This window comes from Vidua macroura, chromosome 1 (assembly GCF_024509145.1).
Source record: "Vidua macroura isolate BioBank_ID:100142 chromosome 1, ASM2450914v1, whole genome shotgun sequence".
In the NCBI taxonomy this organism is placed as follows: domain Eukaryota; kingdom Metazoa; phylum Chordata; class Aves; order Passeriformes; family Viduidae; genus Vidua; species Vidua macroura.
The window spans coordinates 44,030,289-44,057,140 of NC_071571.1; the positions used below are offsets into that span (position 1 = coordinate 44,030,289).

At 41.6% G+C, this 26,852-nt stretch overlaps 2 protein-coding genes across 6 annotated transcripts in view; both read left to right on the top strand.

The window, feature by feature from the left end:
* Positions 1-2,432: 2,432 nt before the first annotated feature.
* XCR1 (X-C motif chemokine receptor 1) lies at positions 2,433-3,437 on the top strand. The gene has a single exon (XM_053996303.1). The coding sequence runs from the start codon at positions 2,433-2,435 to the stop codon at positions 3,435-3,437; it is 1,005 nt and encodes a 334-aa protein (XP_053852278.1).
* Positions 3,438-10,855: 7,418 nt separating this feature from the next.
* Positions 10,856-26,852, top strand: part of FYCO1 (FYVE and coiled-coil domain autophagy adaptor 1) — a 42,037-nt gene continuing 26,040 nt past the window's right edge. For 4 of the 5 annotated variants that reach the window (XM_053973503.1, XM_053973511.1, XM_053973529.1 and 1 more), the window contains exons 1-5: positions 10,857-10,912; positions 20,097-20,273; positions 21,783-21,889; positions 22,986-23,111; positions 26,315-26,421. In XM_053973503.1, the coding sequence (XP_053829478.1) occupies positions 20,219-20,273; positions 21,783-21,889; positions 22,986-23,111; positions 26,315-26,421 (395 nt within the window). In that variant the 5' untranslated portion in view covers positions 10,857-10,912; positions 20,097-20,218. Of the gene's footprint in view, positions 10,913-20,096; positions 20,274-21,782; positions 21,890-22,985; positions 23,112-26,314; positions 26,422-26,852 lie in introns of all 5 variants that reach the window. The other variant, XM_053973519.1, reaches the window with a different exon arrangement.

Genomic DNA, 26,852 nt, shown 5'->3' on the forward strand with positions numbered 1-26,852 from the left:
ACCAGGAACAAGCTACCTCAAAGAAGCATTTTCCTACATTCTCTGGAAATGCTGGACTCAAAATCAGAGAGGGGACACCTGTCCCCATGTAACCAAGCATTCCTCTGGCTCCTCCCGAAGTGCAAGACAGAGCCTTTTGAGTCAGCTGGGTAAGATGCCAAGGCATATGGAAATTTGGAGACAGAAATAGCAAGAGTCCCTAACACAGTTTCCAATCACAGCTGTCTGCCAGTATTAATCAAGTGCCTGCACACTCAGCATCAGTGTCCTTGGGGAAGATGGAGAAAAATAGAGATTGTTTGGACTGCAGAAATTATTTACCATCTCCTATCATCTGAACTGTGAAGAAAAGAGATGTGTTGGTACACTTCTTTATTTTGGCAATTAACTGTTATCTGACATAATCTCAAAACACCTTTGTAAAATGGTGCTTTCTGCCTTACAAGTATTGCTTAGCTCCTGACAGCAAGCAGGAGGGTGAGCAAAGCTCCCCAGCAGACACCTGCTCTCTAACCACTGCCTACCCTGCAGCAAGGGTGTGAAGAGCAGAATGGCATGATGTGATGAGGGACAGGACATGTGCAGGTCAGAATACTTCCCAGGCAGAGGCAGTGATCAGGGCTGAGGTCTTTGTGAGAAAGTTCCTGTGTCAGGGGCCAGCAGCATTTGTGCCGTGATCAGGAGCAGCCCAGGAGCAGCCCTGCTGGCTGTCTAGCTCCTGGCCTGTGGGCACACCTGCCCTGGGGCTTGCTGTCACTGGATGGTCAGCACGAAAGGAGACAGTAAGTGGTGAAGACACATGTTAGTACTGTCCTCTCATCCCTGGAGAACCTTGATTATTCACAAAGAGGCTTCTCTGCTCCCTTAGGACAGCTGCTAAGGAGCAGCATACCCCAGCCTGAGCTGAAATAGGACACAGTGATGGTCAGGACCTCAATCTAAACTATTCATTGCTTAAGTGTTGTCTGTAATGTCATGTAAAACCAGAGAGGATGACTGCCTTTGCAAGGACTTACCCTGCATGCCTGAAAACTGCAGCACTGTACAAACTGAGAGCCACAAACATCTTTCCAATTAGAACTGTGACTCTCGTGGTAAATGTTCCAGGGCCACTTGCTGTCACAGTACTGAATCCTACACATCCCTTGCCTCCAAAACTCGCTAATCACAACCCACTGGACAGATGGTCCCTATCCTGTGCTGCCTGTGTTATGTTCTGGCTGACCTGAACCACCTATCCCCACGGATGGCATTAAATTCTGGCAGCCAGGAGTGCTCCCTGACATGCTTCCCTGGTGTAGACATAGATCTCCTGTCCTCCAAAGGCAGCATGTCTTTGTCTGGATGTAGCAGGCAGATTCTGCCTTCAGTAATTAAAAAAGGAAAATGTCACTAGCACAATTCTGGCCTGAGCTGTGGGGTTTCTTTGTTGCAACTGTACTTTGAAGGAATTCAGTGGCAGGTCTCTCACTGGCTTCAGTCAAAACAGAATCCAAACATGGTGATGCAAATAAGCCTTTTTCTAGGATACAGTGTATTTAGACTTTAAACCACTGATCAGAGGTATGACTGAATTTTCTGTGCCTATTTTTAAGCTTAATTTCATAAAGAAATTAGGCCACTGTGACCTGATTGTATGCCATCTTCCCAGTCCCACTAACTTTTGATCCTGTTGGCCAGTTTCAACTCACCAGCCACCTGGGATTAAATTCCTGCCTGAATAAAGACAGAGAGGCAGCACTCCCAGAAAAGGACTGTGATGTGATCTCTGCTCCAGTCACATCCCTGAGAATCATCAGGCCGCAGAAGTGCACAGAGCACCCAGCATGATGATGCTTCTGCCACAGCTTCGAGATGTTCAGGTATCAACAAACCTCAAGATAAAAATCTGTAAGAAACCTGGCTTTTCCTGCTCTTAGTGCCTACAGTTGTTGCTACTGGTACTGCTCAGCTTTTTAGGTTTATGAGGTGCAAAACTTCGGTGACCAAGAATCATCTATACAGTGAAGTGCTTAGGAGTTGGATACCACTCCAGAAAACTGAAAAAACACTAGCATCTTTGAAAGTCTTGGCAGCTGAGACATTTACATCAAAAAACAATGCACATTCATATAGTAGAAACTTAGTAATTGAAAGTTGTCACCAAACATTTTGCTTCAGAAATATCTGAGTTTCTGACTTCTTATGTAATTAAGATTTGAGTGGTTTGCAGTAAGTCTTTGGTATCTACCTGCTCATGTTCTAGTCATAAGAAGAAATGAGTCCTTTGTCTCTCCAAATGGCTAGTTTCACTGCTGCTTTTTCTGTCTTAAAACAGAAGCCCCCAGAGTGGGAGTTTAGTTATTGAGTTGATTTTCACAAAAGATTTCATTTGATTTGTTGCAGTCCTTTGAAGTAGCTGCTGGAGAACAGCACAAGATTTGCACAGACAAATGGATGAAGACTATCATTTAGATGACAATTACTCATTTGAATACCCTAATGAAACCAACGTCTGTGAAATGGGTGACTATTTCACATTTAACATCTATCTCACTGCTGTCCTCTACATTCTGGTATTTTTCCTCAGTCTGCTAGGAAACACTTTGGTGTTATGGATCCTATTGAAATACGAAAACCTTACATCTTTAACAAACATCTTCATCATGAATCTCTGTATCTCTGATTTAGTCTTCTCCTGCATGCTGCCTTTTTGGGTAGTGGACCAGTCCTTTGGATGGATTTTTGGTGAGTTCCTTTGCAAAGCATCAAATGCTATTTTCTCCATTGGCTACTACAGTGGTGTTTTCTTTTTGACTCTCATGACTATCCTGAGGTATTTGTTTGTAGTGAACCCCCTTTCAACTCTGAGATCCCAGACACAATGCTGCGGTGTTCTGGTGTCCTTGGCTGTCTGGACTGTTAGCATCTTAATTGTGGTTCCTGAGGTGATTCACACCACAGTGCAAGAAGACTTGGAAGAGCACAGGTTCTGTGATTATGCCGATGGGAATTGGAAAAAGGTGGACATTTACGTGAGAAATGTACTCTTCCTGTTTTCCTTTGGAGTCATCATATTCTGTTACTTCAAGATACTCATAATCCTGCTTAGAGCAAGATCTCGCAGAAAGCAGAGAACTGTGAGACTCATCCTCATTATTGTGGTGGCTTTTTTCCTGTGCTGGGCACCCTACAACATCCTCAGCTTCCTGACTACTTTTCCACCACCTACCTGTCAGTATGCAAAAGACTCTAACCTTGCCTTTCACATCAGCCGTAAAATTGCTTTCTCCCACTGCTGCCTCAACCCTGTGCTCTATGTATTTGTTGGAGTCAAGTTCAAGAGGCATTTGGCACAGTTATGCAGTTTGTGTTTACACTGCAGCAATGGTCAAGCCTCCAGCCCAAGGACCTGCTATGAAGGCAAATTCCAGCATGAAGGGATGTCCGTCTACTGAAGCAAGACCTAACTATTAGGACTAATCCTGAATGAACTTGCAGATTTTGCATGCTATGGATAGCCTCTAAGAATTAGAGGCACTTCCCTGAGAAAGACACACAAATTTACTCTTTGCAAACATGCTGTGTATGGAAAATAACAAAGCGTATTTGCAGTGGAATGGAGAGATGAGAAGGCCAAGAAATTATTTCACTGGCCTGAAAGTCTTAAGTTCACAATTTTTTTGCACAGTGAGATGGATTTTCTCTCACTTATACCCTCTTTTGAAAAGAAAAAAATTGCTTTTTCCTTTGGGCATTAAAACATCAGGTTTTAACATAAAAGTTGTTGCATATCTCTTTCTTACCTGACTTAAAATACTTGGATTGCCTACAGCAATGGACACATAGATATGTTTGTAAATTTTAATGCTTTTAAGTGTTTATCAGTTTACTCTTTTTTTTTTTTTTTTAATGGGGGGTGATGTCTCTGGATTAACTGTGCTGACAATAGCTACAAGACCTCAGAGTTTCTGAAGTTTTCAGGGCAAATGTTCTTTATCTTTTGGTAGATAAATATATATAAAAATAGCTTTGTGCAAAAGTAGCCTTTTGGGTCTGAAATGGAAACTTTGGAAGAGCCCTAGAAGGAACACAAGCTGTTAAACAGATACTTCACCAGGATATCAGTTTTCCTTCTGTTACTGCTCTTTGCCACAGGATTCTTCCAGTCTTTCAATATTATTTCAGATGACTGGAGCAGATCAACATCTCATCTCCTGAGCAGAGCAGGAGCATATTTGCTTCTAATTGCTCTTTCCCTCCTTTTCTCCCTTTGCCATGGTGCTGAGAACACTTAAACTTATAAATAGGTTATGGTGCAAGAACAAATGGCTTTTTAAATAGCAGGATAAAAATGGCTTGCTTTATTTGTAAAATTGATGTTTGGAGTTTTCTTTTGTTGTTTTTTTTTTTTTTTTTTTTTTGGTTTGGTTTGGTTTTGGGTTTTGTCTGTTTGTTTGTTTGTTTTAAAGATAAACTGATATCCTTCTTCATTCTAGCTCAATAGGTATTTTTAATCCCATGCAGCGTAACATATAGTACATACTCCAGTGTAGCTGAATGACAAAGTCCCTGTAAAGCTTTTCAGGCATCTGTCTTAAAATGTCTATGCTGTTTCCACTCTATTTCATTTGATCTCTAAAGATTATCTGGAGCAGACAAAAGATTCTTCACAGCTGCTGTGTAGTTTTCAAAAAGGAGAAACTCAGATAGGCCCATAATACAATATCCTATTTCTGATTATACCCAGAAGCAAGAATACCTAAGGAAAAGCATAAGAATGGGGTGAACATACATGACATAGACCCATACAGTCTTCCTAGGGCTTGCCCATAGCTTCTAGTTTGTGCTTCGGTTTAGTTGCCAGAACAAAGTGTTTGTATCATGTCCCTTATCATCAGATGCACCCTTCTGAACAGATCAGTCCTGGTATCTCACTTACTACAGTTACTGCCTATAATGTAAAAAATTTAAAAGGGGACTCATTAATTCTACAGGGTTCCAATTCACTTGTGCTCAGACAAACCATGGAAAGATAGAAGTTGTCATTTTTTCTGGCTGTGGTGGAGACCAGCCTTTGGCTATTGCTTTCTGACAATAAACATTTGAAATGAATGTGGCTTCAAAAGATTTTGGGCTGGGGACTGAATACTGTCAATTATTGAAGAGATAACTTATTGAAGGACAAATTAGTCCAAGTTCTTCTATTCTGGTAAGCCAGGACCACTTCATTGGTACCAGCAAATCTGCACAAGAGGAAAATACTGTGACCATGAATACCAAGAAGGTCCCATGCACCTACATAATTTCAACAAGCTGTCATTCAATTCATTGTCCTAGAGCCACATGACTGTGAAATCTTTGCTGTTCATATATTTTACATCTGTCTAAAACAAAGCTGAGAATTATAATAGAAGCACAAAGTCTGAAATGATCCTGCTCTGCCCAGTTTTTAGCAAATTATTTAAATACGTTTGCAACTTTAGCATATTTTGTTACAGTGTATCTGAGTATGTAAAATAATTCTTGATATTACCCAACTGTATTGCTGCCATAACCAAAGTAATTCAGAATGTAGCTATGCTGCCTCCTGATATAATGAAGTAGTACTAATAAACATTCAGAAATCCAAAAAAATTCTACCCTGTGAATATTGTTTTCAGTCTCTGGTAACCATATATTAAGGTATTTTCAATTGAAGAAGCAATTGTGAATTTTCATAGGTTAATTTAGCATTGAAGAGACTTCTGGAGGTGATGCTCACAGAAATGTTATCTTCCTGATCAGACAAGGTCACTCAGGGCTTTATCTGGTCAAACTGATAAACTGCAAAAACAGGGACTCCATAACTCCTCTGAGTCCTTGTTGCAATGCTTAATAACTCTTATGGTGGATGTTTTTGCTTCCACACAAACAACATTTCTTTTGCTGCAACCTGGTGATGTTGCTTTTTCCTTGCCTTCTCTGTATCTTCACATTAGAGAATGGAAAAGAGCCATCAGATCTCCCCTAAACATTGTTTTTTCCTGGGGCTAAACATATCCCAGCCAATTTAGTGTCCTCATATGTCATGTGCTCCAACTCCCTGTCCATCTTGGTGATCCTTCATAGGGCTGACTTCAGTCAATGTCTCTTTCTTAAACTGGTGGCCCCAAAACTAGACACTCTACTGCAGATCATGAGACCTGCAGTACTGAGACATTCTCAGTGACCACAATAATGTCAGGCAGAGTGGAATTAAGGTTCCCCTCAGCCTGATGGCAGCACAGGCCCATAAACAGTTCGTCCTCACTGCTGCAAGGCCATATGCTTGTGTTGTGTTCAACTTTTTGTCGACTCAAAATCCAAGATCTTTTCTGGCAAAGCTGACTTCTAACCCTATGTTTAAGAAAACGCCCTCTTTCCACTAAAATCAATGATAATTTTGCTTCTGATCATAATCAGACTCTGCACAGTCCAGAGTCTATGTCTTGGCTCTCCCACATCATTGTTGGTGCAGCTGAACCAGCACCAAACCAGATAAAACTCTTGGTACCTACTTTGTCCACACAGGAGTGAAATGCAGCCATTAGTGATAGCTACTACACCTGATGTGCTCTGGTGGAAGTCAGTCTCAGAAGCTGACCTGGTATTTAGCAGAATATTCTTCCAAGCTCCTCAGCCACTTTGTCTAAAATGCCATATTTGCTTCTAGATGTTTTCCAGAGCTTTGCTGGTTCTTTTTATATTGCCTACTCCCAGCTTTATACCTAGACAATTATTTGTCCACCTATTCAAAACAGAATGCAAACAAATGCAAAAAGTGCTTCCAAAGCTTTCTCACCACAGTCACAGAAGGTTTCTGATGATGAACAGCAGCCTGTTGTTCAGTCTATCTACAACGGTATGTTAATCCATTGAGGGTGACCAGGGGAACTGGCAATTAGCTACCCTCATAAAATACCTCAAGTGCTAGTGGAAGTGGAAGCAAAGCCCTTCCAGTCATTATATAACATCAATTAACTCTTGCAAAAAATTTAAAGAAAACATGTAGCACATATAACAATAACATCAGACAGATGGAAGGAACGCATTCTATGGACACAGACACCATCATAAAACACTCATCTGTGGTACACAGGAGACCACTAAGCAGCAATTTAGTTGTTTTAGTTGACTGAGTTGGCTACCTCTATTACCTAGTGAAAAAACTTTTCCCAGCAAAGGCTTTCCTTTTGGTAGCATGACTGACATTGCCTTTCCTGGCTAGTAAAACTAAAAATAATTCCCATCTAGCCCATCATGGTTTATGAAAAAGTTAATCAATAAATTTTATCAGAGTAAACATACAGAAAAGCAACACATGTGGAGCAGACAATGTGGGTTTTTTTTTTCTTTTTTCTAGTGCAGCTTCCAAAAAGGAAAGATCTCTAACATCTTCTACTGCTAAGAAATGAGGAAATATAGAAAATTCTATGGAAGTGTTGGTCAGCTACGGATCTAGTTGGAAACAGAATGTTTTTGTCTAAAGAAATTGATGTGTACATAAACAGGCAATAATTCAATAATTAACATCAATAATTAAATATTTCTGAAAGTAGCTTGTTACCACATAATCAAAAAGAGGAACAATCCATTCTAATTTACTGTTTTCTAGTGAAAAGTAGAATTCTACACAGACTTTTTGAAAATTTCTTAAATAAAATCCATTGCAGTGAAATTATATGGGATTTGATTTACCATTATTTGTGTCTGATGACCCTGAGATTACTTTTGTGTCATGGTTTGACACTGGCGCAATGCCAGTGCCCCCATGAAAATACACCTTCCCCAAATAAATGCTGTGAGATGTTATCAGGAACAGACCAGAGCAGGCCCAAGCTTAATAACAAAGGGAAAAAAACTTTATTAAACTACTACTACTACAGAAAACACATGAACTAAATCCAGGATGAAGACCTTTTAAAACACCCCTCCTCCTCCCAATTCCTAAAACACCCACCATGAAACATTACCCGGGATTCCTGATCAAATTACCACCCTTCAGATAATCAATACTCAGTCTATCAAGGGAGAGAGAAGTCTCTCTTGCACCACAGACCCCCCAGGAAACACAGTTGCCACCTCCTGTGTTTCCATGTCACACATGGCAACCGCCCGGAGAAAATCTGCCAGTGTGACACTCTCCTTTCCATGTCACAGTGCTCTCACCACCGTGCATGGACAGACTGCTCATAGGGCTCCTTTAAGGATGCTTTGCCACGGACCCAAAGATACAACAGTTCAGCTTCTCATCTTGGGACTACAGTCCCCCCCATTTTCCCCTGGGGCCAAGGGTCCAGGAACAGAGATCATCTTCTTCCTGAAGACAGAAGGCATCACCATTCCCTCCTCAGCTTTCCTCTGTTCTTGCCATTCCTGTGCTGTTAGTTGCTGAAGCAGGTCTCCTTGGGTCACCACTGCATCCCCTTAAAATGCAGTCTCTATTGCAGGAGATTTTGGTTCAGTCTATGGCTAACAAGAAAACTCCAGCCAAAAGCTACTTCATCATCTCCTCCCACCTAAATATTTCTTCTTCTAACATCTCAGGTCCCAGACTGTCTCTCTTCCACTACAAATCAAGGAGGAGTAATATTTTACAAAGCCCTAATTTCCCGGAAAGGGTTAAAAGTTCAGACTCCCTGGACGGCTGAAATCTCTGCCCAGCATTCCCATCTCCCACGCTGGGCATCATCCCCCCGCTTTCTCCTTCTCCTCTGCCGGCAAATTTCCAGGTGCCATCAGGCTCTCTGTCTCTTTCCCTCTTGGGGGGGGGGGGGGGGGGGGGATGACAAAGGCATCTCCGCTTCTCTCCACCCTTCCGTCCGCAGGAGCTGGCTCGGTTCCAGACCTTCAGCCCCCTCGGCCTACCTGGACAAGGCCGCGTGGCTTCCCCTCCCCCACCCAGCCCATGGATGGGCAGGGGAGAGTCTGCACTCTCTGACAAGCGGAACCAAAGAGACAGTTCCACTGGGAGTTCTTGCTTTTAACCCCCATGTTCTCAGAGGCATGTCCATACTTTCAGTGGTCACTCCAGGTGCCAATATCCAAACCTGACCACTGATTGGTTTGACCCAACTTCCTGGAAAAAAATTCACTTCTATGTCAAACCACGACACTTTGGAAGACACCCAGTTGCCTAGAGATCAGTGGAAAACTAACACTCATTTTCAGGAGATGCCCCTGGCACTGCTGCATGATTCAGCAAAGCGTGCCAAGAAAAGTAAGCCTGAAGGTTGCTTCCAAATGGTGTAAGACATCTCACTGCATTTCTCGAGTCATGTGCATGCAACATGCATAGCCCTATAACCTGCATTTCTAAGGGCACTAAAATGCTTTCGAGCTATTGAAAAAACATACATTAGATGAAGATTAATCACCAAAACCTAAGGTCACTTAGTCATTCTTACGTGTGAAGGATGATGAAGACATGTCAGTGACCACGTACTACATACATTTCCTCAAGACTCTTGAGAATTTGATGCTTTGATCTTCAGCTTAAGCTGATGTTAATGATGCTAAGAAAGTCACAAGTATTGTGGCAAGAACTGGTGACAAACTACTTGCTCACAAGTTTAATTTAAAATATTTTATTTACCAAAGCAACGTGGAAAAAAAAGCAAAGGAAGTTTTTCAAGTTTGCACTTCAAGTGCAAACAAGAGTAGCCTATTTCAGGCACTGGGAAAGAAATGCCCTTTCAGAGAATCATATGCATTATGGGAGGGATAAAATCTGAAAAGAGGAAACAGCCTGCTTGCAAAAGGAGCCTGGTGCTGGGAGTGTTAGGAGCCCTGTGCCCTGTACCCCCCACACCCTGTTTCAGGAAGCAACCTCTTGTTCCAGTTTCACACCTGCTTTCTCCCAGTCTCTTACTTTATGTAGACATACTAATCTCTCCCTATGTCTTTCACACAGTCACAGAAACAATTAGGTTGGAAAGGACCTTTGAGATTGAGTCCAACCCATGACTAAACAAACACCACCCTATCCACCAGACCGTGGCACGGAGTGCCATGCCCAGTCTTTCCTTTAATACCTCCAGGGATGGTGACTCCACCACCTCCCCGGTCAGCCCACTCCAATGTCTAATCACCCTTTCTGTGAAGAAATCCCTCCTAATGTTCAGCCTAAACCTCCCTTGGCACAGCTTGAGACTATGTCCTCTCATCCCTTCAGTTCAGGAATGAGTATTTTCCTTTCATCCTTTCTGGCAAGAGCAGAGAGGGGAAATCTACTGCATACCAGATTATCATGCCTGACTTTCACATTTGCCTCAGTTGTCTGTGCAAAGAGCTTGATGAACTGCTGTGCAAATGAAAAAAAAAAAAAAAAAAACAAGAGAAAAAAAAAAAAAAAAAAAAAAACCCATATAGAATAGTCCTAAAAGCAACACCCAGTACTATATTAAAAAGTATTAAAACAAACAACAAAAATTTATTAAGTTTTTTTTTTGTTGTTATTGTTTTTGGTTTTTTTTTTTCAGTGGTGCCCAGCAACAGGCCACGGAGCAATGACCATAAGCCAAAACACAGGGAAGTTTCACCTGTGTCATCTGCTCGAGGTGACTCTGCTCCCGAGTCCAGCCCAACACTAACGACTCTATGGTTCTGTAAAAAGCGACCTTGCGTGAGGGCATCAGAAACACCATCCTCCCCGAAAGAAAATCACCACAACGCTGCAGCTGAAGCCGAAAGCGACGATTTCTCCCCCAAAGCCGCTTCAATCCCCTCCACTTCCCCCGCGGCGCTCTGTCCCCGCCACCTCCGGGCACCCCCGGCGCTGCAGCCAGACACCGCCCCGGGTGCGGGGCGGCCCCTCCGCGGCCTCACGGGAGTTGTAGTCGGGCGGGGAGCGCCGGAGCCTCACCCCGGGCCGCCTCTGCGCGACATGGCGGCGGCGGCGGTGGCCGCGCAGGTACCGAGCGACCCCTCCCGCACACCCCCGAGGGAGCGCGGCGGGGCCGGGGGCGGAGAGGTGGCGGCGGGCGGAGGGAGCTGACGGGGAGAGGGGGAAGTGACTTCGGCGGCTTCCACTTGTTGCCTCGCCGAGCTCGGCTTCGAGGGGAGGAGCCCCGGCGGGGCGACAGTTGCCGGGCGCCTTAGGGGGTGCCCAGGTCGGCTCAGCGGCGGGGTGAGCGCGGGCATGGCAGGGATACATCAGCCCGGGGAGGGCTGGATGCTGGCTGTCGTCGCCTGGGAGCCCCCCGGAACGGGTGGTCCCCGTCCCTCAGGGCCACCCATGTAGACGCAGTCCCCTGAAGTGTCAGTCGTGTCCCGCGGTGAGCGCTGACTTTAGGCCAACATCAGCGCTGCCCTCTGTTTTCTGCCCTCCTGCAGCTGCAGGGGGATCGGAATCACCCTGCTGGAAACCAAACACCCGCCCGTGTCCGTGCCCTTACCCCGCTGTAAAGTGCTGACAGGCAAATACTTGCCGCGGCCCTAATCCCACTTTGCCCTTGTGTCGGCAAATCTCCGGCGGATGGATAGGGAGAGGGTTTTGCTGGCACACAGGGCGGCTGGGGCTGTCTCCAGAGCACATGCCGAGTTTGCAGCCGGCCCTCCTCCTCCGGCTTATGTTGATCTTGGTAATCCAGAGTGAGCAAGGAGAAGGAAAAAACACAAGGTTTTAGTGAAATGGTTGTCTGCTGCCTCTGGACAGTGGATTCCACTCGGGCAGAGGTGCTGCGGCGGTGAGTCGGGCTGTGGAGGGGCTGTGCCGTGTTCTGGAAGCTGGTGAATCCCCTGGTGCTGCAGCTGCCCTAGCACAGGGCCCTGATTTCTGTCCGGGTCACTGCATCCAGCCTGCTGCTGAATTTTGCAAGGTTGGTTTGGCACACAGAGTTGGTCAGCTGTAGACTTCACTCTCCTGGTTTTGCCTGTCACTTGAAACCAAGCTTAAAGTTTTAAATGTGAAGTTGAAACAGAGGGAGAAGTACCAGGTCTTTGTTTCTTTAATGCTGAAGAGTGAAAGTGGATGATTTTATCCAGCTCTGACTTTGTATGCTCATGAAGGCAAGCTAGGATGAAACTTACAGGGTAAAACTTGTTCTCTGTCTGGTCAGTAGCATGGCAACGTGTTCTTTCTTACTGCCATGCAGTAGTGTGTTTTATGTTTTCCAGATTTTATGGTGTGCAAGGCAGTTTCTTAGAGTCTTCCAGCGATCCTTGTGGGAGTGCTTGAATTTAAAAAATGTTCTACACGTTCCAAAGAGTGTTGCCCAACACTCACATTTAGGAGACTGTACTGCAGTTAAAAAGTTGTATCTTAAGATACTGTGGTGCAAAACAGCTGATAGTCAATTTTGCTTTGCTTGTTGTAGTATACATATGTAATATCTGCAGTATATATATTTGACAGCATTTGTTATAAACCTGATTTCACTACTACTTCTCAAGAACCTGTTAGTTGTGGAGCCTGATTTTCATGTATAAAGGAGTCTCTTATGTACACCATTTGATAACAGTGAAAGAGTGTATTATGTTTGCAGTCCCTCTCTCCACTGCTAGAGGGTTACATAAAAGGAATAGGAATTTGTCCTAACATCCTGGAGGCTAGGTTCCCCTAAGACTTGTTTGATGCATGATCAAGACCTAAGGAAACAACTAGGGAGAGAAAACTAGTCAAGATGTAGTCTGTAAAGTTGCAGAAATTATGCAGTAGACCCAAGGAAAAGTAATGCTCAACATTTCTTTAACCCAGATTTTTGTTTTTCTTAGTTGATCACATTTAAAAATTAACAATTGTTTATTTGTCAGGTAAACATCAAACTCTTCTACTACTCTTTACATATTTTTGAGATTATTGAACTTAAGGGAACTGTAAGACCCCTAAGTGTTTTTATTGTTACACATTATAATTTTAATATATTTATTTATTTGTTTTACTGTGTGTTTATTTGTTTGGTTTTGCCAATGCAAGGACACTTTAACAGCTTGTATCTAGTCTAGTTCATATTTTGATGTAGTAATTCCATTTTGTTGATGGAGAGGTGGCTGTTTGTGTCCAAAAATTCTCTAATAGTAATAATTTAAAATCCTTTGCCCAAATGTATTCTGAAAAAGGTTTTACAGTTTGTAACACCAGTAGAAAGAGCAGAACTTTTTATGCAAAGTGCCTGGATCTCAGTGCAAGCACAGGACCTTGATGTGTATGCCCTTCCTTTGGTTTAATACTTTTGCCCATGTTGGTATTCTGTGTTGGTTGGTGGTATAATGACCTTAGCAGATATTTACAACCAGTTAACCCCGAATGAGTCCTGGTGGGAAGAAGGATGACAACAGGAAAGGTCTTGCTACTGCTACAAGCCAGTTTAGGTTTCAAAAGTGAACTGGTTGGATCAGGATATCCCAAATAACTGGGCTCATGCCAAGCCTGCGTCGTCTGTGAGCCTGTCTCCTCCCAGCCACCCAGCATGACAGTCTCATACAGCCTCTCCTCCAAATGCTTCTAAATCTTTGGGATTTGTAACTCTGAAATTTCCCCTTCCCCCACAAAATGGTGGCCTTCACCGGAAAACTCACAAGAAAAGAGGGAGAGAGGAAATACTCCATTCTTCCTGCTACAGAGGCAGGAAAACAAGATCTCTTTCTGTTGACTCTGGGCAGCATGACTCACTCAGTGGCCTGTCAGTTTGGGTTGTCTCATCCTGGTTTTTGCTTGCCTCGCCCTCTGGTCTATACGTGTATGGTCAAAACCTGTAATTTTCAGTGTTGCAAGTTGGTATTTCACTGGGAATTGCATATAGGTCAGGAGTTATTCTGGGGAGCTGCTGGCTGGAGGGAGGACACATGAGGTGCTACAAGTGGGCAAGACTCAACACCCATCTGCCAGACTTCCCAAAACTATTAGCTGGAGGAAGCCTTTTCAAGTACTTCTGAAACCTCAGCTTGGAGGGACAGTGTGCAACCGTAGATATAGACGTAAAAAGTGCTGCTAAAGAAAGGTCCCATTAAAAGCCGGGATGTAATTGTTGTTGGTTTTAACTATCCCAAAGTCTCAGACGTGGCTGAGACACTTCAGTCAGCCCAAGCTTGCTGAGCAAGTTAACAAGGCTCAGAGACCAATTTTGGCGACCTGAAAAACAAGATATTTTTTGACATCTCCAAGTTGTACGATGAGCGAGTTGAGTGTCATGAATCGCCAAATGCTCCTTTGCAGCTGGAAATCCTCTGGTGTTTCTATTGCTGTAGGTGTCTACATGGTGCTCCTCAGAGTAGCACCTGAGTGTCATGTGGCTTGAAGAATGTGTAAGGCATTTAAATGGTTGTATGAGTTGTAGAGATAAAGAGCAGATTTTGTGTGCAGGGAGGGACACAGGGAGAATTGTTTAGGAGAATGAGAGCATGAAGGGGGAAAAAGCCTTTTCACTTTTGAATGAATCCTGTCTTTTCAGCTCACCATACAGGCATTGAGACAGCAGGGGTACCTTCTCCCAGGGGGAGTGAAATAGGATGGGAGCAGCGTGGAGAAGCAAGTCTCTGGGAGAGTTATAGTTGGGTTAATTGATAGATGTTAGTAAACATCTATGTAGCATTCCTGACATGGGGCAAGGTGTGGCATGTCCTAAGGGAAGAGGGCAGACAAGTTTGTTAAAAGCAATACTTGTAAAATTCTTGTTATCAGAAGGGAGCTCTTCTCTTTGTAAACTGACTGCTTCCTCAAACAGGGAAGTTCTGTCATCATGAGATAGGCTGAGACAAGGTTGTCTTTGTGAGATATGTACTAGGTCATCCCTGTGGTGTTGTGTGCAGAAAGTGGTCATTTGAGTTCATGTTGTTCAACAGGTATTGATGTGAAGGAATATCAGAGACAAAACAATATTCTCCAAGTCAGGAATCTGTGTCCCTGGTGTGATGCATGTGTCCTGTTTGGCAAAGTACAGAGTAAGGTTTTAAAAGGTTTCAAGCCAGGTGTTAGAGTGGAGATCCAGTTTGGTAGGTGCAGCATTAAAAGAATTTGTTAGGGTGCCAGCTTTGTCCACTCAAGGTTAAAAATTAACTCAGTCTCATGGAGTTTTTATCGTGCCGCTATATACTCTTGTCTGTTGCCTAGTTTTGATCTTTTTCTGAGAAAGGGTTGCAAATACAAGGAATAGGGATGGAATGTAGGTCAGTTGTCCATAGAATAGAGAAGATTGCTCAAAAAAACTTTTAAAACTTTACTAATTCTTTTGTGTCAGTCTCTTTTGTCAGGTTAGGATTCAAGCAGTATTTTATGATTGTCAATAGTTTGTGTTCTTATGCTGTAAAATGCAAATATTCCTAGAGTGCAAGAGCCTTCCCACAAAAAGGCTTTACTGTAAGGAGTCCTTAACTATAAAAATACTAATTTTCTGCCAAGCATTTGTGACATGTGAATGTTTTTATGCTTTTCATCTAGTTACTCTCTTCTGCTATGTTACGATCCTTTGAGAGTTTGTTTTTCTGGACATATGTTTTCTGCAAGATGTTTTTTATTGCTAGTTGTTTATATTCCTGAACCATGTTTTTCTCACTGAAATGTGAAGTTTTGTTGGTGTAGAAAATGAAGGGGAATGATTAATTTGAAAAGAAAATTTCGCTTCTCAGAATGGAAACCATAGCTGTCTTTCAGGCTGTGCCTACCTTTTGCTTTTAATCCTCCTATTCAATATAGTCCAGTGTGTGTTTTTATCAGTCACGTATCTTTGTATGCAGTGTTAAAGCATAAAGGGTTGAGTTGCCCTATAAAAAGCACGTGTGTGCATGACAGAAGAATCGTGCTGTCTTTTTTAGACCTCAGATCGTTACTTCCAGCAAATAGTTCTTCAGCTTTATGGATGTGCAGCTCTATGTGCCTGCACAGTACAAAATGAGAAAAGCTGCAGAGCAGCTGCTGTAAATTTTACTGGGGCTCTATGTTTGCTGCAACAACAAAGTACGAAGTATTTTTTTCAGAAAATTACTGGAATGAAATTATTTGACTAAATCAGTGTGTTACAGTTCAGAGAGTTAGGGACATTTTTTTCCCAGTTCTTCCTTCATCTTTGCCATGAGGTTTGCATTCAGTGTCTTTTGTCAGTGTGTCTTGTAGCCAACTGAATGACCTGGTAGGTTGTTGGGGATTTTTTTCCCATAGTGTGCCTTGCAGTTACCAGTCAGTATCTGCTTTTATAGAACATATCATGTTCACCCTACACAAAGGAATAAGGCAGTTAAAGTTGAGACTCACAAACATAGGATTTGTCTCGGTATACTTGCTTGCCTGTTTTGATTCATATAGAATGTTAGAAAAGGCATAGGATTGTGGGCACCAAATAATTAAAGGTCGTGTGATACCATCTTGGGCCATGTGATTAAGTGCCCTTGTTTGGAACTACTAGATCAGAGTAATCATATTAACAAGAAATATTTCCATAAGCAGTAGAAAGTAGTGGATCTTGGTTTCCAATGAATATTTTTTGCAAATCTGATTTACTGTTTATCTGAATTACTCCAAGTCTGCAGTATGAGCTCTGCTCTTACTGCACACTGAAAACACATTTGGGTGGAGAGTGGATTCTCTGTTATAAGGCTATAATGAAGCTGTAGCATTTTTAACAATGCAGAGACACTTTGCTCATGAACATCCTTCTTGCTTCCTGTTTTCATTGCACATGGAGAAGTAATATTTTGAAGATGGCTACCTTCTGTCAAGGTTGACTAAAACTGACCAATTAAAAAAAAATCTAGCTGTTGGAGATGCAGACATGATGTAAAAAATGAGGATAAATTTTATGGAATCAGATTAAATATAGGTCATTGTAGCTAGTTCATTAACCACTTTAATTACAGTCATTATACTTTGTTGCCTGTTTTATATGTGTCTCACTCCCCTTCAGGTAAATCTTTCCTTTTCCTGTATGTGGGCTATTTCCTTTCTGCTTCTTTCTTTAATCTCCAGGATATCCTCCTCTGTAAAGAAGATTGCCACCCCCACACTAGCATTTATGCCAGCAGGGAAGGCAGAAACCACCTTCAGAGGTCAGCAGGCACGGCCCAGGAGTTCGAGGAGGGACTGGTGACATGCCCTGTCTTGCCTCCTCTGTGCCAGGTCCTTAGTGTAGCTGTGCTGGTATCATTGCAGCTCAGCAGTTCTGGGCAAGTTAATGCCATCAGGCTTAGTCCAGTGCTGTTATATAAGAGGTAACAATGCATCATCTAAAAAGCTCTCGACCCACAGCAGGTCACTCGTGCCTGAGGAATGTATCATGCTGTTTTCACAAAGCAAATGTTTACAGGTATTATAGTAGGATAGGAAATGCTGGAGGAACGGAGAATTCTGGTGCAGCTAAAGAATTCTGGGCAAAATGTTCTGTGATCAGGAAGGACTAGAGGTGTTTACAGAAGATCTTCCTATTTTGAGACCTTGGGAAACCAGTTAAGATTCATTGTCAACTTTCTTTGCCATAGGAAGTGAGAGCTCTGCACCTTTCTGTGGGATGAGCTGTGTTTTCTAAGAACGCCTCTGGAAGGACCACAGAGGGGAGAAGAACCTTTCTCCCCATTATGTAGGAGAAGGCAAGTAGAAGAAGTTTCAGCACATTTTTCCTATGCCATAGCCCAGGTCAAAAGATCCCCTTCACCACTGGGAAGAGAAGGGGATAAATGTGTGTCTCGTCTGTGGGAGCTGATGCAAGGAAGAGGGAAGCTGTGAGACCTTGCTCCAGGTATTAAAAGGCAATAGGGAGTAGGCAGAGGAGTGGGCTGTGCAGCTTCATGCCTCAGGCAATAGGGAGTAGGCAGAGTGGGCTGTGCAGCTTCATGCCTCCAGCTGAGTTGTGGTTTGTTTTCAGGGTTCTCACATTCTATCTATAAGATCCAAACAGGAATAAAGTTGTGTATTTTGCTTTGGCACAGCAAGATCAACCCACTGGGAGCACAGAGCCTTCTCTTGCACTGTGCCACTGAGCTGTTGTGCCCCCAGTAGTCATTTATCTGTGGCTTCTGGGCATACACACTGATTTAAGCAGTGCTAATGGGGCTGGGGAAATTCTGAACAGCCTTAGTCCTCTTCCAGTGAATGTCTGCTTGTGCACGTTGCTGGGAATTAGCACTTGACAAGGTCCCGTGCTGTGCCTGGCTGCCACAGGATGCCCAGTGTCCCACTCCCTGCTGGTTACTGCAAAATAAAGGCTCAATTCCCAACTTCCTATTCTCTCTGTAGATGCCAGCAGTTGGTCTGGTCATGTTTTCCTGACATGCCTCTTCCAAAGCCTTTGTGTCTCTGGAGCCTTGAATGGGAGCTTATTCTGGCCTTTGGGAAACACAGGCAGGATCCCCTTGTTGGTCATTGCTCTTTTCCCTCTTTGTGTGAGGAAAGGCAGTTGGTTTGGCCAGGCTTTTTGGCTTCCATTGCCCACCGGGTGCAATCTTCTCACTTCAGGTCCTTTCTGTAACAGTTGCCAAACTGAACAGATAGGCTGATATTACAGTGAGTGCCTAGAAAAGGAAACTTTGACTTGCTGAGTTTGTTACTCTTGCTCTTTTTTTCAGTAGTACCCAAGCTCAGCAAGTTGCCAAGAAGTGTGGTACTTTGTGTGGTCTTTGGGTAGCATCCAGATAGGAATCTTGGGTATGTCACATTGTTGATTTAAGGTAAAAAATTGTGTTCGGCACCACAGGTCAGGTGGTCTATGCTGTTCTGGTCTTCTGTCCCTGAAGCAACTGGTTGTGGTGGGGATTTTGCAGGCAAAAGCCTTTCCTCAGACAGCATATGGTCCACATGACACTTATGTCATAACGTAACAGTTGTGTCATAACATAACAACTAACATCAAAACATGGAAATGGAAACTAGCGTGTAACAAAGTACAGGTATGCAGAGAAACTCAGGAGTAAGCCTAGTTTCAGCCTTCTCTTTATACTTAACGTTCTTCTGTCTCTATGGCTTTGTTAATGTTTTGTTTCAAACAGTAAAGAATACAGGATGACATTGGGATCACTTCCTAGCAATACCTTAATACATAAGGTAGGAAGGATGATCTGTTTTAATTCAGACACCTACTTCAGCCATGCCAGTGTAGCTCTTTTGGGAATGAAAGAATGGAAAGAGAAAGGAGATACAATAATGTGACCTAATCACATTAGATTCAGAAGTTTGCAAGATTTTAATTACGACTTTATTTCATTGTAGTTCAGCTTGAATCATAACAAAAGCACTGATGTGTAATAGCAATTTTTCTAAAGATTCAGTACTTTGGGTGTTGTCTTTGCTTGAAACTTTGGCTGTATCTCTGCAGACAGAATTCTGAATAACCTTTGAACAGGATGCTTAGTATAAGTTTTCTATGTAGTTTCTATGTGGCATTTTTCTTTGAATGATTGTTCCCAGATTAGTGTTGGAAAGATTTCATCCCCAGGCATGGTTGTTTTAGTGAAGTGTTTGAGGCTTTTAATTAATTTTACCTTAAGAAAGATTTTCTGTGAGTGCCAAGTATAACTCATTCTAAGCAAAGAAGGTGGTGCAAGGTATGTGGATCCAGCCAGGGATGCTGTAACAGAGCTTAAAATAAAGTGGTGTCATCTTATGTGTGTAGGGAACAGTGGGTTCTGAGAAGGGGTTGAGAGGTGCTCCTTGTGCTAAAATCACACTCCAGTACTAAATATTTAAATAGTTCTTGCACATTAAAAACATGCTCCAGTGTCAGAGAGTCAAGCATATATCATTTTTGACTCCTTGGCTTGTGCCTACTCTGTGTCTTGAAAGTCCTTCTGAAATGGAAAAGTTGTCTTATTTTTTTACTCTACAGCCTGTAGGGAAGATCTGGCAGAGGGTTTGGGGAGGGAAAGTCACGTGTCATTGGAACCTCCCTCAGAGTCACAAGATGGATTGAGTGAAATGCCAGCTAGAGATGAGCTGTGTCACAACTCCAGACAGAGAAAATTGCTCTCTGAGGTTTGCTTAGTTGTTTTAAAAGATATAACTGAAGAAATAACCAAAATGGAAAGTGAAAACTAGAAGAAAATATTAAGGAGATTCCTAGAAAAGGGTTGGCCTTGGAATTCATTAGTCAACAGGATTGAAAATGCCAAAGCACCTCTTTTCTACTCATTTGAGCTGATAAAGACTTTCATTTTATTTTTAACTTTTACAATTGCAGGTGTCACAGAGAAAAATAATCAGTGTCAACCCAATGGTCTTCAAGGATATGAACTCTGCTGGTTTTATCTAGATGGATGAAAAGGTTAACAGCCCAGAAGGGGAGTTCCTTTTGTTTTCAAGATGGCAGCAACGAGTGGCGAAAGCCAGCTGCAGCGGATTATCAGAGACTTGCAAGGTACAGTGGGTGCCATGCTGAGAGATGCGTTCTTCAGGCTGGACTGCATCCTCCAGGGTTTAGATAACAGAGAGCAGGAGTTGTGTTTTCTGTTGTGTAACTCTTTCCTGCAGCATTGTACCAACATAATTTAAGGTGTTCAGTGTGACTGTTTTTTTTTTTTTTTTGTGAGACAAGTGCTGTACTTTCTGCAGAACCCCGAATTCTTAAATTCTGTAAATTTAAATATACAAGAGAAAAAAAATGTTTTACACTTTAAAGAAAGGGGTGTGTGGGGTGTGCATTATGAACTAGTACTTCATCAGCATGCATAGAGCTGTGCTGCTACAAGACTTTATATGAAGTAAGGAGAAAGGGCCTAAAACTCAGCCTTCCTTAATGGGAAGCTGGTGTGGAGTTGATGCTAATGTGGGAAGGGAAAAAACCAGGAGGCCAAACCTAGCTGGGAAAGGAGACCCAGAGGAAGGGTCCTGGAGAATTACCCCTGTTGTTCTTGCTGCATTGGAACCTGTCTTCCACTAGAAGTAGCCAACTTCATTTAAACAGTTCTGTTGCAGGCAAAATTGGTATCAGATTCATAACAGTTTTTCTGCACGCTTTCTGTCCTAATCAGCTGCCTATCCCAAGATTCTGATATTTTTCCTTTTATTTTTTATTAAATAAAAGGTTTATGCACCAAAACTAAAAATCTGCATCTTCCTGTAACATTAAAAAGGAGATCTATGTGAGTACTGACTAGAAGAAATTTTAATTTGCAAAGGGTTATTGAGTGGGACTGAGAGCTAAAGCTCACTCAGTCACCTGAAATAAATATAAGACCAAGGGGAAAGCAAGCTCAAAACCAGTAATTTCTCATGCTGAGAAGTACGTCCTTTTGGGGCAAGTGTTCAGGGGGATGATAAAGTGTATTTTGACTTGAGATTTCCTTACCCACTATAGGTGTACATTTCAGGGAAGAGGAGGTGCTATTTGCTTATTTTTTATGTAAATTATTTTTTCATTTGTGTTTGTAATCAGTACAAGCTGAACCTTCCTGAATAAAGCATGGAGAAGATAAATGTGCTGACTGAACAACTGTTCTCGTGTTACTGATCCCCTTTAGCAGATTACATGCTTTGTCGTTTCTAATCAGAATTCTATTTGTCCTGTGGCAATACCTTAATGTGGACATGAGACAGCAAAAAGTTATTTCTCTTCCCTCTGCTGAGTTAGCAATTAGCAGTTGTCTATTAGCAGGTTTTGCTAAGTGTCAGAAGTGCTAGGTGTGTTTTTAAGAAGAAATAATCCATACAACAGATTGACACAGTTTGAACTCCTGTTTTCTTTATAGGTGGTCTCAAATTGCAAGCTTATCAGTCATTTTTTCATACTGTCGTTAAGACATTTCAGCTAAAAGAAGATGAGTCCACATGCAGAATGTCCATGAAGAAAGCATTTATTTAGTTGTTTATGGATTCAGTGCTATATGTCCTTTGCATTAGTTAACTATTTTGGTGTCTTGTTTTAAAGATGCAGTGACTGAATTAAGTAAAGAATTTAAAGAAGGAGGTGAACCGATCACAGATGACAGTGTCAACTTGCAAAAATTCTCCTACAAGCTTGAGTACCTCTTACAGGTAAAATGTGATTTGTGTCATTTGTAATCTACCAGCAAAGCTCAGCCTTATTTTCTCTTGCTGACTCTTCAGTATGTGGAGTTTAACTCAAATAACCATAAATATCCAATTGAGTCTCTCTATTTTATTTTGATGTGTGTAATAAGAGGACTGAAATATCTGCTGCCTATTATACTTATTTCAAGTGAAAATAAATGTAATCAAAAAGCAGTCCTGGAAGTTTTACTGAGGAATGTAAGGCATTTCTTTATTAATCTGAAAGATCTGAGTTTCATTTTAAAGATATATCTTGCTAAATTATCCTGAAAAAAACTGTGGTAACGGTATCTTGACATTTTAATGCAAAATAAATACTGGATGTGAGTAATTTATAGAATTTTCAGCAATTTCACTTTGGAAAGTTTGTTGTTGTTGTTGTATGGAAGGCTTGAGGCAAAAGGCTGATTTTTAATCTGGAGTGATGCTTTTTGTCCACCCTTAAGGTTTAAGTAAAAGAGGACATTTCTGGGCAAACTGAAATTCTTGCATAGTGTGGTGTCCACATATACCGTAATCATGCCATTGATTGCAGCAAATGCTAATTTGCCACAAATGCTAATCTAGCCTTAATCTAGGCAAGGGATTGCAGAGCAGAAGCTGGAAAATCCTTTGGGATTTGAATGGTCCAAGGTGCAGTCCATACCCCTGCTGCATTGCTGCTCTGAACATGATTTAGCTAGAGCAGGTTTTTCTGGTACATACATGTGTGCTACTGCCACGCTTAATTGCAGGTATCTCAGCAGCTGGTTGTTAGTGCCTTGCTCTTGAACAGCTGCTGAATCTGCTGCCAGTCTTTGTCTCCGGAGTTTTGAATGGATGGCTGTATTTTAAAGAGATCCAGAACATTATTATCTCTACTGTAAGTTAAGCAGCTTTTGTAACTGCTGGATTGCATCGATACAGTGCAGTGTCTCTTTAATTTGTGAATGCATTGGCTAAAGCTAAGAGGAGTCATGAAAGGACATGCTGCTGGGAGAGGAACAGGATTCCAACTAGGTATATATAAGTATATTTCTATTTAAATTTTGCTCATTGTATTTTGTTTTCCTGGTTTAAGTTTGACCAGAAAGAAAAGAGCACATTGCTGGGGAACAGAAAAGACTACTGGGATTATTTCTGTGACTGTCTGGCAAAAATCAAAGGAGCTAATGATGGAATCCGCTTTGTCAAGTCTATTACAGAAGTAAGTATATCAGTTAAGCATCAGAATATGTGGTTAATGTTCTGCCATGTTTTTTCAGAGAGTGGTAACAACAAACTAAAAAAATACACTGCTTTTAACATATAGCAAAAAAACATGGCAATATTTTTTTATAATTTTCACATGAAGTATAAAAGTGCAAGATGGCTTTTTTTACTAGGGCACTAAATTATGTAGGATTTGAAAGCCTGATTCCTGTTTCAAAGACCTCCTACACAAGTGAATGGACCTGTTTGTCTCTGGTTGTGCCCTGCATTTTCATAAACTTAAAGCCATTTTCTCTAAAAAGAAATGAAAAATTAAGTCAAGGGTAGAACGTGCCATCTTCAGCAAATCTTATGGCAGGATTTGGCTCTAAGTGTAAGGTGAAAGGTTCACCATATTTGACTTTTCTTAAGACTTTTTTAACCGGTCCATAGAGTTGGGGAGGGACTGACTGAGTGCAGCAATTTCATCTTCTGTCTCAACTCTGTTCCTCTGTGTGAAATAGCATGATGAAATGACTAGGGATGATTGTCACCATTTCCTTGGGTAAGCTGTCAGGAACAGCGCAAAAAGCCTTGTTCCTATTAGATTTAGATTAGTAATAAAAGCTTAATCTTGTAAAAACCACATTATGTCTTCAGCTCAATGCGTGGGTGAAATAAAAGCTGTGAGAAGCTTTCTGTGTTGATCCTGTCTGAGTCTGTAGAATTGTTTGAAGAAGATTTTCGTAGTGGATAGAAGAGGCAGTGGTGTGGTGATTGTAGATTTCTCTGCAAAGGTGGTTGTGCTGTAGTCTTCAGCAGTCTGTTGCCTGTGATATCACCTGCATAGTGCCACATGTAAATACTGCTCAGCTTTTTCCTTCTTCAGTACCTCTGGCTGTTAAATTGTTACCACAGGGTCAGAAACTATAGTTTGGAAGTAAGATATTTTCTACTTCACTTTATGTGCAGCCATAGAAATTAACTTGTGGAAGGCTTCCTTAATCTTTATTAACTTGTGGTTTAGAAATACAAACTCCTAAAAAAAGAATCAGTGATCTGTTTCGGGTAACTGAGCTGGCAGACTTGGGCCCAGAAATTAAATGACACATGGCACAAATGTATGTTTGCTATTCCCCTTCATTATAGGTAGAAATTAGCAGCAAATTTTTGAACCTGGCTGGATAGAACATAAAGGTTTCCAAATGTCCTTTATTTGCTTACTGAGCCACACTAGTTGACTTTCAAACCTGGATAATGAACAAAAAGGAAAGAGTAATACCAGTTAACTTAAAGAACAGTCAGACATTCAACAGCATAAATGCCTGTTCTTCTCTGCTTGCAGTGCTCGTAATATTTGGGTGCATGATATACTAGAGAGGTGGAGCAAGGAAGCAAATAAGAATACCCTGGAAACTGTTATCTATTAATTAAGCGGAGGGCCTTATTCTTGAGAGCAGTGAGTTCTGATCATTCCCCTTTCCCTTTCCAAAGGTGATTACACTGAATACACATCTTTCCAAATCTTTACAACCATACACTGCACCTTAGCTACAATGTTTGCTGTCCACATGGAAATATTGTCAATTCCAGACACTCTGCCTCCCTGATTTCTAGCAGGGCTCCAGCAGGAGGTGGCATGGTTTTGTTTCCTAGTCAAATAGTCTTTAGCTACTTGTAGCTGCATATATGTAAATATTTTCCTCTGATTCTTATCATGTATGTTTTTTCTGGTCTCTCCATATTGTTTACAGAAACTATCACAATTTAAATTGATAAACCAATGGGAGTAAGGCTAGGATTAATTCTGTGGCTTCCAGGGTTTGGGTTTTTTTTACAGTTCTTAAGATAGTCACTAAATATGCCTAGTTAGGAAAAAACACTTGTAAGCTTCTGTGCATAGAATAAGGATAGCATCTCCCTGAAGAATGTTCAGATATCTGCAGGGTGAATGAGAGTGAAAACCAGGTGGTAAATTAAATTTGATGTTTCTGGCATACTTAGTGCTTAGGGACCATGGTATTTTGCTCATTGTATCCTGTAGAATTCAAACCAAAAATCAGTAAAAAGTGTTGCTATCTTTGCTTCACATTTCATTCAGGTCCATTTATAAGGAACATTTTTGTGTATAGTGGGTTACTGAGCTAAATGAAGAGCCTGTGCTACTTCAGAGCAGAAGCCCAGAAACAACAAAAAAACAGGGAAGCTGAGGGTATTGCTCTCACTACAGCACAGCAGAATACTGATCGGTGGGAAAGAAAGCTTGTGTGGCCTTTGAGCCTTCTTTCACACTAACCTTTCAAGCAAAGTTTACAGTAACCTACTAATTTGTGTCTCAGCCTCTCTATTATTTGTCTTGGCTTCTATTTTAAATCATAAATGTGTTTGCTTTGTTAGTTAGATGAGTAGTTAGGTGAGAAATTCTTTCATCACACTCCTTTTCCACTTCTAAATTGATTACTGACTTTGATGGAAAGAAGAAACAGAACTATTCAGCGTTTCACTATTTTGCAGGACAGAAAATGGTTCAGATGTGAAAACAAAGTATTGGTTGTTCAAGTCAATAATTATAAAAAAATTCAGTACTGAGCTTTGTAATCCCCCTTGTGTTGATTTAACAGCTGTCTTCATAAAAAGGTCCATTAATTTTGGTCATGCAGCTGTTCTTGGTCTGAAGAAAGAATTAGATTTTAATCAAATTAATGGCTAAGTATTAAGAAAGGCTTTTTGCATTGGGTGGGGTTACTGTATCCATGGGGATGTATATTTGTATATGTGTACACCTTCTATGACTAAATCTTTCCTAAATCTTTCCTAAAGCTCTTCCAGCTGTGGCCATACACATCTTCAGTAACTTAAGCTGTCACTTCTGTCTTTGCTGGGCACATTGAGGTTTGCCTTATATTTTGAGTTGTTCTTAGCATAGTCTGTACTCAGGTACTCAATATATTAGATGATTCATTGGTACTGTGATGCCTTTTATATTATTACAAAGTGGACAACAGCCAGCTGTAGAAACAAATTCATCATTCTGAAAAGCTTCCAGCCAATGACAGACTTAGGAAAGGTGTTCCTTAGTGACAGTTCTCAGTGGCTTCCTTTACAACTTTTTCCTTTACAGTGGCTTCTTTTGTGTTGCTTTGTAGGCTGTTCTGGCCATGTCTCTACATGATCACAAATGATACTTAACTTTCTTTTCTTGTGGTTTCTCCCTTCCAGCTACGAACCTCTCTTGGGAAAGGAAGAGCATTTATTCGTTATTCCCTGGTTCACCAAAGGCTAGCAGACACCTTGCAGCAATGTTTTATGAACACTAAAGTGACCAGGTGAGTAGCAAAGTGCTTTTTTAGCTAATGGGTGTCTGCTCAGTGTGATCAAGCAACATAGTTATTGAAAGAAGTTGGAACACTTCCAATTGTTTGGCTTAGAGAGCTGGTAATAGGAGATGAATGATCATAGACATTTTGGCCTGGGTCACTGGTTCATGCCTATCTTGGACTTATAAAGATTGAAAGTTATTACAGCTTAATATATGTGGAGTGGGTTGTGCTGGTGCTTCTGTATGTCAGTTTCAGAGGTGATACCGTTTGTAAGTATTGAAGATCCTGGGTTTGATGGGCTATTGATCATGAGAGAGGATTAATTTGGATGTGTTGCACAAAGCCCCAGAAAGCATTTGCATATATCTGTGGATGGTCACACAAAGGAATAACTTGCCCTTAAAATTCCGAAGATAGTTTGTATTTGGTTGGAGGGA